This window comes from Saimiri boliviensis, chromosome 3 (genome assembly GCF_048565385.1).
Source record: "Saimiri boliviensis isolate mSaiBol1 chromosome 3, mSaiBol1.pri, whole genome shotgun sequence".
Lineage (NCBI taxonomy): Eukaryota > Metazoa > Chordata > Mammalia > Primates > Cebidae > Saimiri > Saimiri boliviensis.
Window position 1 is genome coordinate 64,362,004 of NC_133451.1, and position 18,944 is coordinate 64,380,947.

General features: G+C 37.1%; 1 protein-coding gene across 1 annotated transcript; it reads right to left on the bottom strand.

Moving 5' to 3' along the window:
* Positions 1–905: 905 nt before the first annotated feature.
* JCHAIN (joining chain of multimeric IgA and IgM) lies at positions 906–11,659 on the bottom strand. The gene is made up of 4 exons (XM_003931929.4): positions 11,464–11,659; positions 7,233–7,356; positions 2,570–2,650; positions 906–1,902 (listed from the first exon to the last, which is right to left on the bottom strand). Exons 1-4 carry the CDS (start codon positions 11,525–11,527, stop codon positions 1,692–1,694), a joined length of 480 nt encoding a protein of 159 aa, XP_003931978.1. The 5' UTR covers positions 11,528–11,659; the 3' UTR covers positions 906–1,691.
* Between the last annotated feature and the right edge of the window lie 7,285 nt (positions 11,660–18,944).

Genomic DNA, 18,944 nt, shown 5'->3' on the forward strand with positions numbered 1-18,944 from the left:
ACAGCAAAAATGGGACTATCCAAGGACCAACAAGCTTCTGAGTAGCCTAAGGGAACTGACAGCATCCTGGGCTGAGAGCCTCAGGCAGATTCTGACCCACGTAGTTAATATCTCTGAACAGGTGATTCTTATTAAAAAACAGGTGTTCTGTGTTTTCACCAAGATAAACCAGGTGGGCAGCTGGTGCCTGCTTACCACTGATCACAGGCAAACTAAAGAGTATTCTCCATGAGGGAGCCACGGGGGCAGGGTCACATATCTCATGCTTAAAGAATTGTTTTAACTTATGTATGATGTACATATACTGTTTTGCTACTTTAGAATGACCCAAGCGGTTTTCAACTTGTTGGAGAGGGGCGGCGGCTAGGTTTTCCTTGCCATTGTTCTTCTTAGCAAACAATATAATTTTATCATACACTCAGCATTTCTCAACACAAAACTATGGTTTCTATTGAAGCACCAGAGTGTGCTATGCATATCCCTGAAGAAACACAGAATAATCGGTAGAGGTCATTAATAAATGACTATTACCATTTTTTTTTAAAAAAGTAAACAGAACAATTCCTTTTCAAGAAACCAACTCTTACTAACATCCTCCCACTGTTTTAAATTCTGAGTTAGCATTTACTTTCCATAGTACCCTTAGGTATATATGTCAATGGCCTTGGCTTTCTGCCATAAAGAAGTTTTATGTGCCATGATAAACATGGTATTTATCAGGGCGGATTTTGCCCTTTTATGGGTATAAAATGACAAAGCCACCTCAAATATGTACATGTATGAGTTCAGTGATTAATGTATCATTACATCATACTTACAAACTGTTCATCAGTAAGTTAACTTACATGCAAGAAGGTTAACATGAGCAAAGCAAACTTTTTCCAACAAATTATTTCACACAGGTATATGCTTATGAATCTATTTAATTGTTCAGACTGTACTAGAGAATACATACCATGAAATACATGTATATCATAAAGCTCAGGTACAAAATGGATGGTTTCAAATGGGAATTTCTTACACTAACCTGATTATGAAAAAAAGAAAAATCTGTATCATCTGCTTCCAAGTCTATTATGTCCAAATATATTTTTCATTATGCATTTAATTATTTAGCTCATTAGTTTTATAAACATTGGAGATTTCACCTTAAATTATTTTTGTAAATTGTTCTAGAACACATTTTCCAATTATTAGTTTTCTAATGAGGACATATAATTGACCTATGTTTACACATATATGTTCTCTACACAGTGAAACTTTTTTTAAAGAGAATAGTAAAGAAAATGCAGAAGCTCTGGCTCTCCAAGGCCAAAAAAAAAGGCGAGTAGGGGGAGAATGTGAGGAACATTTTATTATACCTGATTTTCACTCTTTGAGTTTTATTTTATCCTTTTGTTTATTTGTTTAATGCTAGAAACCGTATTCTTAATGGGGCATACATCTTCAGGTGAGCATGATAATTAACAGATTTTAATATTCAGAGCATGAACATATAATTAAGAAGTGATTAGCTAATATAGATAACAATATGATTATTTTAATTATTTTGGTGGCAGGGAGTTGGTTTTACATCATCATGAAAAAAAAACCTTAGGTTTTAAATTCATTAGTAATAAATATGCTAACTTTCTGAATCAAAATGGAGAGCCTCTCAAGAAAAAGAGCTATGCAGTCAGCAATGACTTAAATTAGTCAGGATAGCAGGAATCCGGGGTTAAGGTTGCTTTCACCATTTTGGTCTCACCACCAAATACGAGTGGGACCACAGTTGTGTAGCACTTGTTTCTGTCATAAGTGTAGCAGGTCTCTGTAGCACTGTCTTCATCACAGATATTGCTCTGGGTAGCAGTAACTATCTGATTATCCAGCTCCACTTCTGTAGGATCACATTTTTTACAGCTGAAAAGCAAATACATGTATTAGACAATCTCCTCAAATGCAGTCTCAAAATCTGACTACACATTTCAATCCAAAATCAGTTAGGTCTTGCAGTTCTGACGTAACAACAAAAGATGACTCCTCTCAGACATAAGCAGCTCCACAATACAGAATAGCTTATGAGATTTTCCAATCTTTAATATATAAATATTAGTTGAAAGTAAGCAATATGATTAATGATATGATAATACGATTGTTTTCTGTACACCATGCAGCAATTTCTACTGTGTTAGGCTTATTCCCAACTGCATACCTGTTTAAACAAGTTATTTACAGTGACAAGAAAAGAATTTTTTTTATTGCTGTTGGAGTCTTCATTTCCAAAGAAACACCTGCTTGTTTATATGATCAAATCCACGTATTGAACTATTAAGAGAAATTGGCCCTTCTATAAATGGCAATAATTTCTTCTTTAGAAAAAATGTATAGTTAATTTTTATCTGTGACAAAGTTTTATGAATTTATGATACCTAATAATTAACATAGGAATTAATGTATTCAAAAGTTCAGATTATATTTGTAAATGTTTATACCCCAACATATTTTCAAAAACATTCTTACTAACAAGGTTAATTAAAAGCTATTAACTTCCACATCTACATTACTATGGAAAAAACATATATCTTACAGGTCAGATAAATGGTACACAAATTTGGTTCTCAATGGTGAAGTGGGATCAGAGATATTCTCCCTGTTGTTCAGAGGAACACTAGAAGAAAAGAAAGAAAACAAAGTAAAATAATGAAATGCAGATCTTGTTATTTTTGGTAAAAGGTATACTGCCACTATCTCATCAGAACAGTAGTTACTGTATTTAGTACTCTGTAAGCACTCTAGAGTAATACCATTACTCAGTTTTTTATAGTGACTTGCTATATTTTAAATATTTCTCATTCAAAATAAACCTCACAGCAACTCCACTGTCAACTATCTTTACTGATTTAGCAGTTTTTTGTTTTCCTTTAAAATTTTTCCTTTGCTTTTTCTCTAAAACTCACATTTTACTGTAATACTTACATTGATGTTATTCCCACCCTTCAACAAACTTCTTCCTCTGTAGTCTCATTAATGCTCCTATATATTTATTTATTTTGTGTGTGTGTGTGTGTGTTGTGTGTGTGTGTGTGTGTGTGTGTGTGTGTGTGTGTGTGTGTGTGTATGCCATAACATAGTTGCTTGTCTACAGAGTAGTTACTTCCCTGGGCTATATAAGTTCCTTGAGGCAAAAATATTTATGTATTCCCAGTGCCTAGCTATGTATGTGGCATATGCAGTATGTCCAATATTTGCGAAATGGACAGACAGATATTGTTATCCAGATTTTAGAGGAGAGGAAATCATAAATAGGAGAGGTTACTGATCCACCCAAGTTCACACAACAACTAAGGAGCAAAGCTGGAACTTTTTCATGGTGATGTCCCCTGAAAAATTAGATAATGATTGTCAACAAGTTCTGGTGATTTAATTAACTTTTAAATTTTTTTCGACGAACTCATCATTCCTTCTCATATGCATCCCTCCCTACCAAAATAAACAACAAAAAACTTATCTTTTCTAACTCAGTATTTAGCAATACCATCCACATAGGTATCCAAGCCAAAAACCTGGTTATCATACCTGAATCCTCCCCTCTGTCACATATCTAATCAATCTCACAGTCCAGTTTTCTAATTATTTTCATGTGTGAAATCCATACACTTACCTCTCTTCTGATTATTATTGCCTTAATTCAGGATACCTTCATCCTCTCCTAGATTGTAACAATGTCTTCCTTTTGTCTTGACCCCTTCAAACCACTGGCCACATTATTGCCAAAACGTTCTTCCTAAAATGCAAGCTTAATTTCCTTCTCTGCTTAAAACCTCTAGTGTCTCTCCACAGAAGACAGGGTATCCTCAAAATAGCATAGAAGGCCCTTCCTAATATGCCCCTAACTCTCCAGCTTCATCTCTCACAATGTCACCCTCCACAATACATGTCAGCTACAAACAACTGCAATTCCACAAATGTACCATGCTTTTTTCATCTCCAATTTTAACAATAACAGTTCTAACATATAATACTACTTACAGTGTGCCTCAACTATGCTAAGCATATTATATAATGATCTCATATAATCCTCACAGCAATCCTGTTTCGTTTTCCTGGAATGATCTGTCCCACCCATTAATTATTTCACTCCCCACACATATTTACCCATCAAACTTCCATTCAGCTAACAGCCATCATCCACCCCGCCACTTACTCCAAACACCCTTTCCTGCCTCCCACTGCTACCCTTTTCCTCTCCCTGAGGATTAGACTGGGTGCCCCTCCTCAGTGCTCCTATAACAACCCTTGCCCATTCCTATCATAGCACTTAAAATACAGAATTCTAATTGCCTTTTTCATTATTTAAGGTTTCCTGTTAGACTATAAATCCTCTTAAGAAATGGGGGGGCACGGTGACCCACGCCTATAATCCCAGCACTTTGGGAGTCCGAGGCAGGTGAACCAAGAGGTCAAGAGATCGAGACCATTCTGGTCAACATGGTGAAACCCCGTCTCTACTAAAAATACAAAAATTAGCTGGGCATGGTGGTGCCTGCCTGTAATCCCAGCTACTCAGAAAGCTGAGACAGGAGAATTGCTTGAACCCAGGAGGTGGAGGTTGCAGTGAGCCAAGATTGCGCCATTGCACTCCAGCCTGGGTAACAAGAGCGAAACGCCGTCTCAAAAAAAAAAGAAAGAAAGAAAGAAAAAGAAATGGACTGTATTTTAAATAAACTGTTTTATCCCCACCACCAACCCTTAATATTTGGCAGTTATTAAATAAACACTTGTTGAATTAATGCATGAATCTATTCTTAATAAGACTGTAAAGACTCTAGTAATATCTGAATGACTTTACGTAGTAAGAGTGACAAGGGAATAAACATTTTTGAGAGGCTACTATAAGCCAAACACTGTTTTATGAATTATCATACTCAATTCTCACAACCCTATAAAGTATATATGTATATATTCATACATACATAATTATTCCTTTTTTAAGGTTTAGGAAAAAGGCTTAGTTAAGTAACTTGCCTAACATCACATCATTTTATTAAGTAATGGAGTTGGGAATAATACCATAATGGAAGGCTGGGCATGGTGGCTCATGCCAGTAATCCCAGCACTTTAGGAGGCTAAAGCAGGTGGATCACTTGAGGTCAGGAGTTCAAAACCAGCCTGACCAACATGATGAAACACCACCTGTACTAAAAATACAAAAATTAGCCGGGCGTGGTGATGCCCACCTGTAGTCCAGCTACTCAGGAGGCTGAGGCAGGAGAATTGCATGAACCCAGGAGGCAGAGGTGGCAGTGAGCCAAGATCATGCCACTGCACTCCAGACTGGGCAACAGAGTGAGACTTTGTCTCAAAAAAAAAAAAAAAAAAAGAAAGAAAGAAAAATAAAAAATACCATAATGGCATAGCAACGGTAATATATTTTCAGAAATCAGAACATGAAACATCAACACATCAGGCAAACTGTCATAAAGTAACTGAATTATCTGATTTCAGTAAATAATGTAATATAAAAAGACTCATTTCATAAAATAAAAAGATGAATTAGAGGATCTTGGAGAGTCATTTTAAAAAATCTCTCCGTGGGTTAAGTGCCAATGTCATGTATACCATTCTTTCCAATTATCCACTAGTTCAGCTGTTCCATCCCTATCACAAAGCTATTTGGGCAGGATCTGAGTGGTCAAAGAAAACCTGCTAGAGGAAGTGATGGCTGATCTAAGACATGCAGATTGAGAAGGAGTTAACTAGCCTGTGAGGAGTGGAACAGGGTTCTTCAAACAGAGGAACTTGCAGATGTAAAAGGAGAAAGCACTGTGAATGTGGGGATATAGAGACACTACAGTAGTGCTGAATGTTTAAACATAAAGTAAAAGAAAAGTAGCAATGAATGATCTTGAGAGTTATGGTAAGCTTTGTAGGTCAGGCCAAGGCATTTGTAATATATCCTAAGATAAATGTTGGGGAAACCATCACAAGGGTTTTAGGCAGGATCGTGACAATAATTGGCACATAGATTAGGTGAATAATAACAGTAAATATTTTTAATACATCCCAGAAATATATAAGCTCTAAAATGAATAGATATTCTCAATTTTTACAATAATCCTATTAGTTAAGCATGATTTTTTTCTTTATTTAAAGATGAAAAAGTTGAAGTTCAAAGTAGATAAGTAACTTGAAGAACACACAGCTATTAAATGGCCCAACCAGAAATCTTTAAAAATTTTTAAACATATTATACTTTTCCCATTGATTGAATGGGATTGAATACTGTGTTCTCTTTCTATAGGAGATTTGATTGGAGGAAAACTATTAAGATAGGAGTGGTTTACAAGGAAAGCTTATAACTGATTGGATCTAATAGAAATCTAATTTCTCAAACAGTATCAGCATTCCTGCTATTGAAAAAGAGCTATATAGCATATAAGTCTGTACTGTTTGTGAAATGAAATGAATATCTGAAATCCAATCTAAAAGTGAGATTGAATCAAATTAATTAATGGGATCAGTCTGCCTTATCTTGATGCAGACATCTGATTACAGTGTAAAAGACTCAGTCATCTATATATGGTATAAAATAAAGCTTTAGTGTTATCTGAAGTTTCAGTTTGAACTGCTCAAGGGCAACTGAAAGTTCTGATTCAAACTGAAATAATTTGGCCAGACATGGTGGCTCAGACCTGTTATCCTAGCACTCTGGAAGGCCAAGGCAGGAAGACAGCTTGAGCTCACAAGTTCAAGAACAGCCTGGACAACATAGTGAGACCCAGTCTCTAGAGAAATATAAAAAATCCAGGTGTGGTGGTGCACACCTGTAATCCCATCTACTCAGGAGGATTGCTTGAGCCTGGGAGTTCGAGGCTGCGGTAGGCAGTGATCTTGGCACTGCACTCCAGCCTAGGTAACAGAGTGAGACCCTGTCTCAAAAACAAGCAAACAAAAATAAACAAATAGAAATAACTCCATATAAACAGTGCATGTTGATGACTAGATTAGAACCTTTGTTTATAATTTGTATAGCCCACTGATTTTAGATCACCTGTAATTTTTCATTCTTGCCCCTAATTTCAATAAAATTGCCTCAAGCTCATTCACAAGATTCAATTATTTACTCATGTAAAGTGCTACACAGCAAAAAGGGGAGTAAAGACACAGGTATTACATTCAAACAATGGCTTAGTATCAGAAAGTATCTCTGCTTAGAACAGGAAAAAAAGAATATGTGGAATGCCACATACACAATTCGGATGTTTCTCTCCACGATGTCCTCATTAGGATTGTTGGAAGAACGGATGATCCTAGAAGTAATCCGGGCACACTTACATTTGTTGTCAGCAAGAACAATCCTTTCATCTTCTTGGGCTTGAAAGGTAAAACATATTAAAAAGAAAGGAAAACAAAAGTCAATTTATATATTTTGTATTGAGTTATTTTATCTTTCTTGCCTACAGAAAAACAGTTTTATTGTTGGTTTGTCTGAGCTTTCTCCATTTGTTCTCTAAGCAGAATCTCACATCACAGTGAAGGAAATCAAAATGTACTCTAAAAGGAATTTCACTTTTTTCTTGAACCACTCTATGGAAATCTGGGCTGAAAAATTCTGATTTTCATCTAATGCTTCTGAAAGAGGCACAGTTCTCTGAATGATGTAGCCTTGGGAAAATCAGTGTCAAATGCCAATGTGAGACAGAAAACGAAAATCTAGATTGGATTTCTCCCAGACCAAAGCAATTTATTCAAACATGAACAAAAAAAATAGCACCAGACTTTACAAACCCAATTTAAAATGTCACAGCCTTCCTGAACTCTCATTTGTACTTAAAATTTTTTGGCATAAATTGTATTATAGTTAAAAACAGGCATGTTTTCCTCCAAGATAACCTTATTTTGTAAGAGTTTTAAATATTCTCTACCCCAGCTTTCCTAGACTAATTATCTGCCTTTTCATAATAATAATCAAATTATCAAGATACATGATTCAATTTAAAAAAAGGGCTATATTTCTTATAAGAATTATTTTAAAAGATAGAGTATATACAGACATAAAGTGCTATAAATTTGCAAAAGCAATTTAGAAATATCATGAGGTATAAACTCAATTAAATATGCCTGTATACAGAAAAAAATTAATAAATGAATTAATACACATATGACCATTAAAGCCTTCACTTTTAACATCAACATTTATCGTCTAATCTGAATATTAGACAAAGAGGTCTGATAAGTTGTTTATTTAGTTGTTATTTTGAGATAGTGTCTCACTCTGTCACCCACGCTGGAGTACAATGGCACAATCTTGGTTCACTGCAACCTCTGCCTCCCTGGTTCAAGCAACTTTCCTGCCTCACCTCCCCAAGTAGCTGGGATTATGGGTACCTGCCACTATACCCAGCTAATTTTTTTTTTTTTAATTTTTAGTAGAGATGGGGTTCCACCATGTTGGCCAGGCTGGTCTTGGACGCCTGACCTCAAGTGATCCACCTGCCTCAGCCTCCCAACGTGCTGGGATTACAGAGTGACCACACCCAGCCTTGATAACTATTGCACAGAATAAACAAAGGTAATTTTGTATCATCTGGATTTGGATCAATTAACAGATTTTACTTTTATTTTTTATTTTTGAGACAGTTTCACTCTTGTTGCCCAGGCTGGAGTGCAATGGCAAGATCTCGGCTCACTGCAACCTCTGCCTCCTAGGTTCAAGCTATTTTCCTGCCTCAGCCTCCCAAGTAGCTGGTATAGGCAGGTACCACCACTTTTGGCTAATTTTTGCATTTTTAGTAGAGACAGGGTTTCACCATGTCTCTACTGATCTCAAACTCCTGATCTCAGGTGATCCACATGCCTCGGCCTCCCAAAGTGTTGGGTGTGAGCCACAGTGCCCAGTCAATTACCAGATTTTAAAAATTCAGTAATAGCTTTACTTAAGTAATACTATTAAATAAGAGTGCTAATTAAACAATAACAATGATATTAAATATTTTTATTCCTATAATTTTAGCTAACTGACCTTTAACAATTCCTCTTATTAAGCCTCAACTAAATAAATAAATAAAACAAAAAAACAGATTTGGCATTCAAATTCAAGTTATAAAGTTTAAATGATCAGAATAGTTATCATTTTAACTGGAAATCTATTCCTGAGATGATTCCCAGAGCAGAGAGAACCTAATGCAGTATTTCAGCCTTAATGTTAACAGCCATTACAAAAACATTTTAAGACCATTGTTATTGTACTTGTAATTGTTTGAAGTAATTTATAATGCATTATTACACCATTATTCATAAGTTCTTAATGAATCTTCTGATACAGGTCTGTGTAATATTGGAAAGAAACATTATGGAGTCAATTCAAGGTAATGAAAGATCTCATTAACATCTGAGAGAGGTAAAATGACCTAAATGATGTCCTCTTTCCTACTTGTGTATCCATGACTCTTAAATGTTTTTTCTCAATGAAATATAAAAGAGCACATAATGTCTGACCAAAAATATAGATTATTGAGGAATAAATGACTTGACTATTAAGTCTTAAATAGAAAAATGTCTATATTCTATTATAACATATAATTATTTCCTTACCAGAAACCTGGGAAGTTAATATATAAGAATATTAGGCAGCCTAATATCTATCAGAAATACACAGCTGTCAGAAAAGGTACAAATACTTTTAATTCACCAAGACTTAGAGTCTAATATTTGCTCTCACCAACAGGCAGTATTTTCTCCTAACATGCCTATCATTAAGGACTGTGCCTTATTTTATACCAAGAGCATCAGATACATGGTAGCTGTTCAATAAATATTTGTTAAATTTAATTTACTTCAGTTCAAACAAGTAAGAAAATAAATTTAACAACATATGCTAGATATGACCATAATGAGTTTACTAAAGTGACTGCCTTATACAAGGCAGAATAGGATGGTAGAGTGCAGGCTATAGGGTCAGACTGCCTGGGTTCTACCTACTCACTTGCTTGCTGTATGACTTTGGCAAGTTATTTCACCTCTGTAAGTCTCAACTGACTCAACTGTATGTCAGAAATAATAATAGTATTTATGCTCAGGTGGTTACTGAGAGAATTAAATGGAATATTATATCTAAAGGAATTAGCATACCTAGAATATCATATTCAGTAAGTGATAACTATTTTATATACAGATGGTCCCCAACTTACATGGTTCTACTTACAATTTTTCTACTTTATGATGCTGTGAAAGTAATATGCATTCGGTATGCTCCTCACCTACAATGGGGCTACTTCCCCATAAAGTCACTGTACGTTGAAAGTATAATATTTTCAACTTTCAGCTTTATACGGTTTACAGGGAAGTAGCCCTATTACATTTTTAGATGTTTATATATACTTATATTGTACATGCTTTACTACTACTATTTTATATTTTAAATCATTAGAAAGTTATCCTTAATGGTAAGTTAGCATAAAATGACTATTCCTAATTACATTTCTGTCATTCTTTGTCTCGAAATAAGAATCATAGACTCAGTGTTGGGAACAATCCAGAAAAATTATTAATGTGACCATCTCAATGAAAATTATTTAATACTGTACCTCTAAATTCAGAATGTATTCCACTTTCTGAAGTTGTTTGAAAGATCAATAGGCCGAGTGCGGTGGCTCACACCTATAACCCCAGCACTTTGGGAGGCCAAGGTGGGCGGATCACGAGGTCAGGAGATCAAGACCATCCTGGCCAAGATGGTGAAACCCTGTCTCTACTAAAAATACAAAAAATTAGCTGGGTGTGGTGGTGTGCACCTGTAATCCCAACTACTTGGGAGGCTGAGGCAGGAGAATCACTTGAACACAGGAGGTGAAGATTGCAGTGAGCTGAGACTGCGCCACTGCACTTCAGCCTGGCAACCGATGGAGACTCTGCCTCAAAAAATAAAAATAAAAATAAAAAATAATAAAAAATTAAAAAAGAAAGATCAATAAATAAAATAACAAAAGTTCAGTCATTAAGTTATGGGCAACCTGTATAATGTTAAACATTGTTAAAGGATCATAATAAATCTGTGGGTTCAGATCCAGGAAAGCTGTTAAAACCAATACCAGCCTCTTTGTAGAAATAAAATCCCAATGCATCCCATGTTGTACTTACAGTAATTATTATTTCATTTCTCCAGAATGTTAATTTAAGAGACTCAAGGGAAGGATTCTTGATTTTTAAGATTCAATACGGACATTCACATAAATAGGACTATCTGTAGTTAGCTAATTTCTTATTCTCTAGGTTGTAGCAAACAACTAAGAAAAGAGAAAAAAGAAAAAAAAGTGTCTTATCTGTGTAAAGACAACTGCCATAGAAAGATAAAAGCATGTTAAGAAAAAGTGGCTGGCTAGCTGGCCAACCAAAGCATAGACATAAATGTTTAAAACTGAAGAACAGTTCCGTCGTGTATTTTTTCCTTTTATCTGGATTCATTTTCTAAATATCACATACCTTTCACATGAACAGCCGTAACAAAAATGGCCAGGACTCCCCAGAAGAGCAAATGCTTCTTCATCTTGACTTCACTTCTTTCGAAAAACTGGAGCAAAAGTCAGAGTTAAGGTGTGTGATCTATAAGGAGTGTGCAAATGATGGTGCTTCTGCTTTCTTAAAATAACACTCCAGGCAGCTAACAAACTAAAAACAATCACAACTGCGGTTTAAATGCTGAACTGGAAAAATGTATGACTCACATCTACGTATTTTCTTGCAAAGCATCCCAAGAAAAGAAAAACATCATTTGATGCAGTCATTTTTATTTTGCATCTAACCTATATAAATGTTTAAACCAGAAGACTAATAATAATTTCAAGTCAGGATTCCATTAAGAATGTCAAAATAGGGATTTTCCATTTTATTACCTAGATATATTCATATTAGTCTTCAAATCAGATATCTGACATTTGTCCTGCCTAGGATAATAAATGAAGGGAAGAGAAGGAGGAGGGATGCAGGAAGGAAAGGAGAGAGAAATGAAAGTCCTTTAAGGTCCTGACTGTATCTCATGTTAATTTTTCATACTAGTCCTTCATCAACCAAACTAACAGACTTAAATATATATTTCATATATATTTCACAAAAATACACATTTTGTATATATTTTGATTACTTTCAGTTATAAACTCAAATATAGAATTGGAATTAGAAGCTGGTAGATACTCGGCTGGGCAAAGTGGTTCATGCCTATATTCCAGCCGGGGTCGGTGGCTTACGGCTGTAATCTCAGCACTTTGGGAGGCTTAGGCGGGTAGATCACCTGAAGTCAGGAATTCAAGACCAGCCTGACCAACATGGTGAAACCCTGTCTCTACTAAAAATACAAAAATGAGCAGGATGTGGTGGCGAGTGCCTGCAGTCCAGCTACTTAGGAGGCTGGGGCCTCCACTTGATTCTCTACTTGAGAATTGCTTGAATCTGGGAGGCAGAGGTTGCAGTGAGCCAAGATGGCGCCACTGCACTCCAGCCTATCTCAAAACAAAACAAAAAAGGCCGGGTACAGTGGCTCACACCTGTAATCCCAGCGCACTTTGAGGGGCCAACGCAGGTGGATCACGAGGTCAGGAGTTCCAGACCAGCCTGGCCAAGTTGGTGAAACCTCATTTTTCCTAAAAACTACAAAAACAGCCAGGCATGGTGGCAGGTGCCTGTAATCTCAGCTACTCAGGAGGCTGAGGCAGGAGAATCACTTGAACCCGGGTGGCAGAGGTTGCAGTGAGCCAAGATCGTGCCACTGCACTCCAGCCTGGGCAACAGAATGAGACTCAGAAAAAGCTGGTATATTGGTAGATACTAGATAAATAAGTTGCCATACTTCAATTTGATAGCATTAAGGCTGATCTTGTGTCTAGTTATACCTTTTAGAATTGTAAACCCGTAAGATGATTTTTATTTGAGATGCCTCAACAGAAAACTGAATCACTGCAGTATTTTGTGTAAAATTTTTTTCACTTAATGTCTTTTTTTTTAAGACAGAATTTCACTCTTATTGCCCAGGCTGGAGTGCAATGGTGCAATCTTGGCTCACTGGTACCTCTGCCTCCCAGGTTCAAGTGATTCTCCTGCCTCAGCCTCCCAAGTAGCTGGGATTGCAAGCATGCACCACCATGCCCAGCTAATTTTATATTTTTAGTAGAGATGAGGTTTCTCCATGTTAGTCAGGCTGGTTTCAAACTCCTGACCTCAGGTGATCCTCCTGCCTCAGCCTCCCAAAGTGCTAGGATTACAGGTGTGAGCCACCATGCTCAGCCTAATGTCATTTTTTTAAACTGAGCTTTTGGACAGAGCACCCCCCACCACTCCCACTCCAATGTGCTAGAATTTCCTGCCTCTTAAGCAAGGTTGGTTCCAAGAATTTGTTGGGTACACAAACACATAAAATCTGTGCTACTTTTAGTTCTCAGCTCTAATTTTTGAAGGGACTCCTACAATTTTAACACGTAATTAGGAGTACTTCATGATCATAAATAAGGCAAACAGATTTCAGAGCTAGAAGTAGGAAATGACAAAATGAAAGAGACATTAAAAGGTAGCACATGATTGCACTTCTTCAAAGCGTATGTTCTGAAAGTCTGCAAGAACAAAGTGCCAGGCACGATCACATGTAATATTACTATACTGTCAAAGTTTATTCTTATTTTGATTTCTGCTATCAGTAGGACTTAGCAACTACTTGAGTTCAGGGAAAATATACTGGCATGGCATAAACAGTTTTACCTATTAAGAAAAGAAACAGGCCGGGCGTGGTGGCTCACGCCTGTAATCCTAGCACTTTGGGAGGCCGAGGCGGGTGGATCACGAGGTCAAGAGATCGAGACCATCCTGGTCAACTTGGTGAAACCCCGTCTCTACTAAAAATACAAAAATTAGCTGGGCATGGTGGCACGTGCCTGTAATCCCAGCTACTCAGGAGGCTGAGGCAGGAAAATTGCCTGAACCCGGGAGGCGGAGGTTGCGGTGAGCCGAGATCGCGCCATTGCACTCCAGCCTGGGTAACAAGAGCGAAACTCCGTCTCAAAAAAAAAAAAAAGAAAGAAAGAAAGAAAAGAAACAGGCCTGAAAGCACATTATTTTAGTTTGTGGTCAGAATGTCAAAACAAATGACCACTCTAAAAGGTCCTCACCCCTAACTGAAGTTTCTAAATAACTGACTTATTCATCACAAAAAAAGTAACTAATAGCTGAATACCTTTTTAATTCTTGAAAAATAAACTCAAGGCTAGACTGTCTTCCCAAAGTAAGTTGGACAAATCCTTGGAAAGAAATTAAAGTTTCCCCTAAAGCTTCTTTTTGATAACAGCAAAGATTATTTATCTTAAAATTACTAACCTAAAGAAAGTTCTATATTTGATATTTTCACTCTTCTAATCCTGCATTTTTATATTTTGATTATGTAAACTATAAATCTCAAATAAATTGTGTTAATTGTGCACATTTGCCATTAAAAGAGAATTACCCATGCCGGCAACTTAGGATCTGGACTAGTATTTTGCTAACGTGCTCTAGGGATCATCTGACTAGAACCTCCTGTAGTGCTGGTTAAAATATGGATTTATGGGCTACATGCAGAATTTCTGAAGATGTACCCTTGGAATACATATTTTCTTTCTTTCTTTTTCTTTTTTTCTTTTTTTTTTTTTTTTTTTTTGAGGTGGAATCTTGCTCTGTCACCCAGGCTGGAGTGCAGTGGTGCCATCTCGGCTCACTGCAACCTCCACCTCCCAGGTTCAAGCCATTCTTCTGCTTCAGCCTCCCCAGTAGCTGGGACTGCAGGTACATGCCACCATGCCCAGCTAATTTTTGTATTTTTAGTAGAGACGGGGTTTCACTATATTGGCCAGGCTGGTCTCGAACTCCTGACCTCATGATCTACCTGCCTCAGCCTCCCAAAGTGCTGTGATTACAAGCATGAGCCACTGAGCCCAGCCGGAGTATATATTTTCAAAAAGCATCCTAGTTGATTCTGATGTGCACTGAAGGTTGAAAACTAATAGACAAAAAGCCTGGCCTGGAGTAGGAGGTAAGGGGGTGCAACATTAGCTATTTATGGAAGAACAAAAGTTTAATAAAGGTACTTTTAAATAAACAGCCATACTAAAAAGTCAGCTAAGGTTTGTATTGGCTTATAATTCTGTGCTATAGGTGAACTATTGCATATTCTTTTTAGCATTAATCTGCTATATACACATAGAAGTTCCAGTTTAATTTTTAAGCCATTTCTTTTCCAGTTTTAGTTGTGTTTTTGCCTCTAAAAAATGTAAAATGTGAATAGTAGCACCCTTTACATGCGCGTTAAGTGATTGAGAACTTAGCCATGTGTTCTAAATCCTTAGCCAAAAAAAAAAGGCTTATTTTTCTACATTCATGTTTAAGATTTGTGTAGTACTATACTGAATAGGAGTGGTGAGAGAGGGCGTGCTTGTCTAGTTCCAGATTTCAAAGGGAATGCTTCCAGTTTTTGCCCATTCAGTATGATATTGGCTGTTGGTTTGTCATAAATAGCTTTAATTACTTTGAGATACATTCCGTCAATACCTAGTTTATTGAGGGTTTTGAGCATAAAGGGCTGTCGAATTTTGTCAAAAGCCTTCTCTGCATCAATTGAGATAATCATGTGGTTTTTGTCTTTGGTTCTGTTTATGTGGTGAATTACGTTTATGGACTTGCATATGTTGAACCAGCCTTGCATCCCTGGGATGAAGCCTACTTGATCATCGTGGATAAGCTTTTTGATGTGCTGTTGCAATTGGCTTGCCAGTATTTTATTGAAGATTTTTGCATCTATGTTCATCATGGATATTGGCCTGAAGTTTTCTTTTCTTGTTGAGTCTCTGCTGGGTTTTGGTATCAAGATGATGTTTGTCTCATAAAATGATTTGGGAAGGGTTCCCTCTTTTTGGATTATTTGGAATAGTTTCAGAAGGAATGGTACCAGCTCCTGTTTGTATGTCTGGTAGAATAAGGCTGTGAACCCATCAGGACCTGGGCTTTTTTTGGGTGGTAGGCTCTTAATTGCTGCCTCAACTTCAGACCTTGTTATTGGTCTATTCAGGGTTTCAACCTCTTCCTGGTTTAGGTTTGGGAGGATGCAGGTGTCCAGGAATTTATCCATTTCTTCCCGGTTTACTAGTTTATGTGCATAGAGTTGTTTGTAATAATCTCTGATGATGGTTTGAATTTCTGTGGAATCTGTGGTGATATCCTCTTTATCATTTTTTATTGCATCTATTTGGTTATTCTCTCTTTTCTTTTTTATTAATCTGGCTAGTGGTCTGTCTATTTTGTTGATCTTTTCGAAAAACCAGCTCCTGGATGTATTGATTTTTTGAAGGACCTAGTAATAGAAATTCCATATGACCCAACAATCCCGTTACTGGGTATATATCCAAAGGATTATAAATCATTCTACTATAAAGACACAGGCACACGAATGTTCACTGCAGCACTGTTTACAATAGCAAAGACCTGGAACCAACCCAAATGCCCATTGATAATAGACTGGATAGGGAAAATGTGGTACATATACACCATGGAATATTATGCAGCCATCAAAAACGATGAGTTCATGTCCTTTGAAGGGACATGGATGAAGCTGGAAATCATCATTCTCAGCAAACTGACACAAGAGCAGAAAGTCAAACACTGCATGTTCTCACTCATAGACGGGTGTTGAACAATGAGAACACATGGACACAGGGAGGGGGGCACTATACACTGGGGTCTGTTTGTGGGAAATGGGGGAGGGATGGGTGGGTGGGGAGGTGGGGAGAGATAGCATGGGGAGAAATGCCAGATATAGGTGAAGGGGAGGAAGGCAGCTAATCACACTGCCATGTGTGTACCTATGCAACAATCTTGCATGTTCTTCACATGTACCCCAAAACTTAAAATGCAATAAAAAAAAATACAATGAATAGCTACAGAGACTTATGTCAATATTTCTTATTACCAGTAATAAGAAATAAAATCAGGTTGTTCTAAAAAAAAAATTTTGTGTAGTAAGATGTTCAGTGATAGACTCAGCTGGATAAAAGAGATCTTAAAGGTAATTTAGTCTCACCTTCATGACTCTCACTCAAATTTATTTTTCAATATTCTATTTAGCTGAGTTCAGCATTTGTTTGAAAATCATCCAAAATAATTGGATGCTTCACTCCCTATGGACACAGCTTATTATATTTTGGGATACTCAAATCGTAACAAGACTTTATTCTTAAGGGACACAGAATATATATCAGTTTTCCTCCTGTCTCACTGGTGACTCCTTCTAGGTCTCTTGCTAAATTTTTCTCTGAATATTGAAGGCATCAAGCCTTAATCCTCATCTTTTCTATTCTCTTAGCCTCTATCTAGTTAATTTTACCTTATCCCATGCCTTTAAACATAGGGCACACTGAGGACTCTCAAATGTATAACTTTAACTTTGATCTTGTCCATTGATCTCTGAATGCCCATGTCCAACCTTCTATTTTATATCTCCATGTAGCTATCTAAATGGGCATCTAAAACTTCACTAGGTAAAATGGTACTCTTGACCAATCCACCCTTACACTCACATACCAATCTCTTTTTGTCTCAAGTTTTCTCCCATCTCAGTAAATGGCACCTCCATCAGTTACTCAAGCCAAAATCCTCTTCTTCAGTTCCTTTATTTTCCTCTCCCTCACATCCAATTTACCAGCATGACCTGTCGGCTTTCTCTCCAAAATATATCCCACATTCATCTGATTCTCTTCATTTTCACTACCAACCTACTCCAAGCCTCCATCCTCTTTCCTGGACTACCACAATAGCTTCTATAATAAAAAGTAACTTTTCCTCTTCCTCAGCATTGGTGACTTAGGTGCACAGATCATAAACAAGAATGACTAAGTACCATAAATCTAAAGCAAGCCAAATACTTCCTCCAAGGTTTGTTAAGAGGCAACAAAGCCAGACACAGTGGTGCATGCCTGTAGTCCCTGCTACTTAGGAGGCTGAAGCAGGAGTATCGCTTGAGGCCAGCAATTCAAGGCCAGGCTAAGGAAGACAGCAGGAGTTTTCAATGTATGACTATTATATAACCCACAAACATGTTTTCTAAAAAGAGGCAACAGAACTCAATTTACTTCCATCAACCAGCACTCTACCATTTCCATATACTCCCATCTCCAGTCTTTAGAAGACTAGGGAGGGAAGAGGGGGGATATCATGACACCAGCTGTCACCTTGTTGAAATCATAGTGTTTGTAATAAGAGACTCCCACACACATATCCCACTTTGCTTCACCCTTGGGAGAATAAAGGTGGGTCACTTTCTTCTATTCAAGTGGGGAGAGTTTCAAGAAAATCACTCAAAGAGATCAGGGACCCTGAAAGAAGGGGAAATTGAGAAGCAATATAGCATAGTTGAGAGAAAGAGCTCTGAGCCTGACTGATTGGGTTTGTCTTCCAATTCCACCCCTCTCTAACTGGGTAACAGTGGACAAACCTTGAACAAATCACTTAATCTCACTTAAGTTTCTCTATCTGTAAAAGGGGAAAAATAATATATGCCTCATAGGATTGTTGTCAGGGTTAATATGCATTACATCTGTTACACCATATGAAGAAGTTAGATCACGGCACACAATAAGTGTTATATAAGTACTAGTTATTATTATTATATTTATCATCATTATGTCTTAACTCCTTATGGAGTTGCAGAAAATGCAGCTACCAACTGCAATGAAGCTTGGGGAAAGCATTCCTGGGAGAACTTGACATGTCCCCTTGGGTTGTGGACATGCAGGAACATCAAAAATAATACATGATCATGCTATATAAAGTACAAAGGTAAATATCCAAAGTTTCCCACTTACGATGGGTGAGGAAGGAGGGCACCTGGAAGAAATGTTAGCTTTATTTGTAATAGCCTAAAACTGGAAGCAGTCTAAATGTACAAAAACAAATTGGAT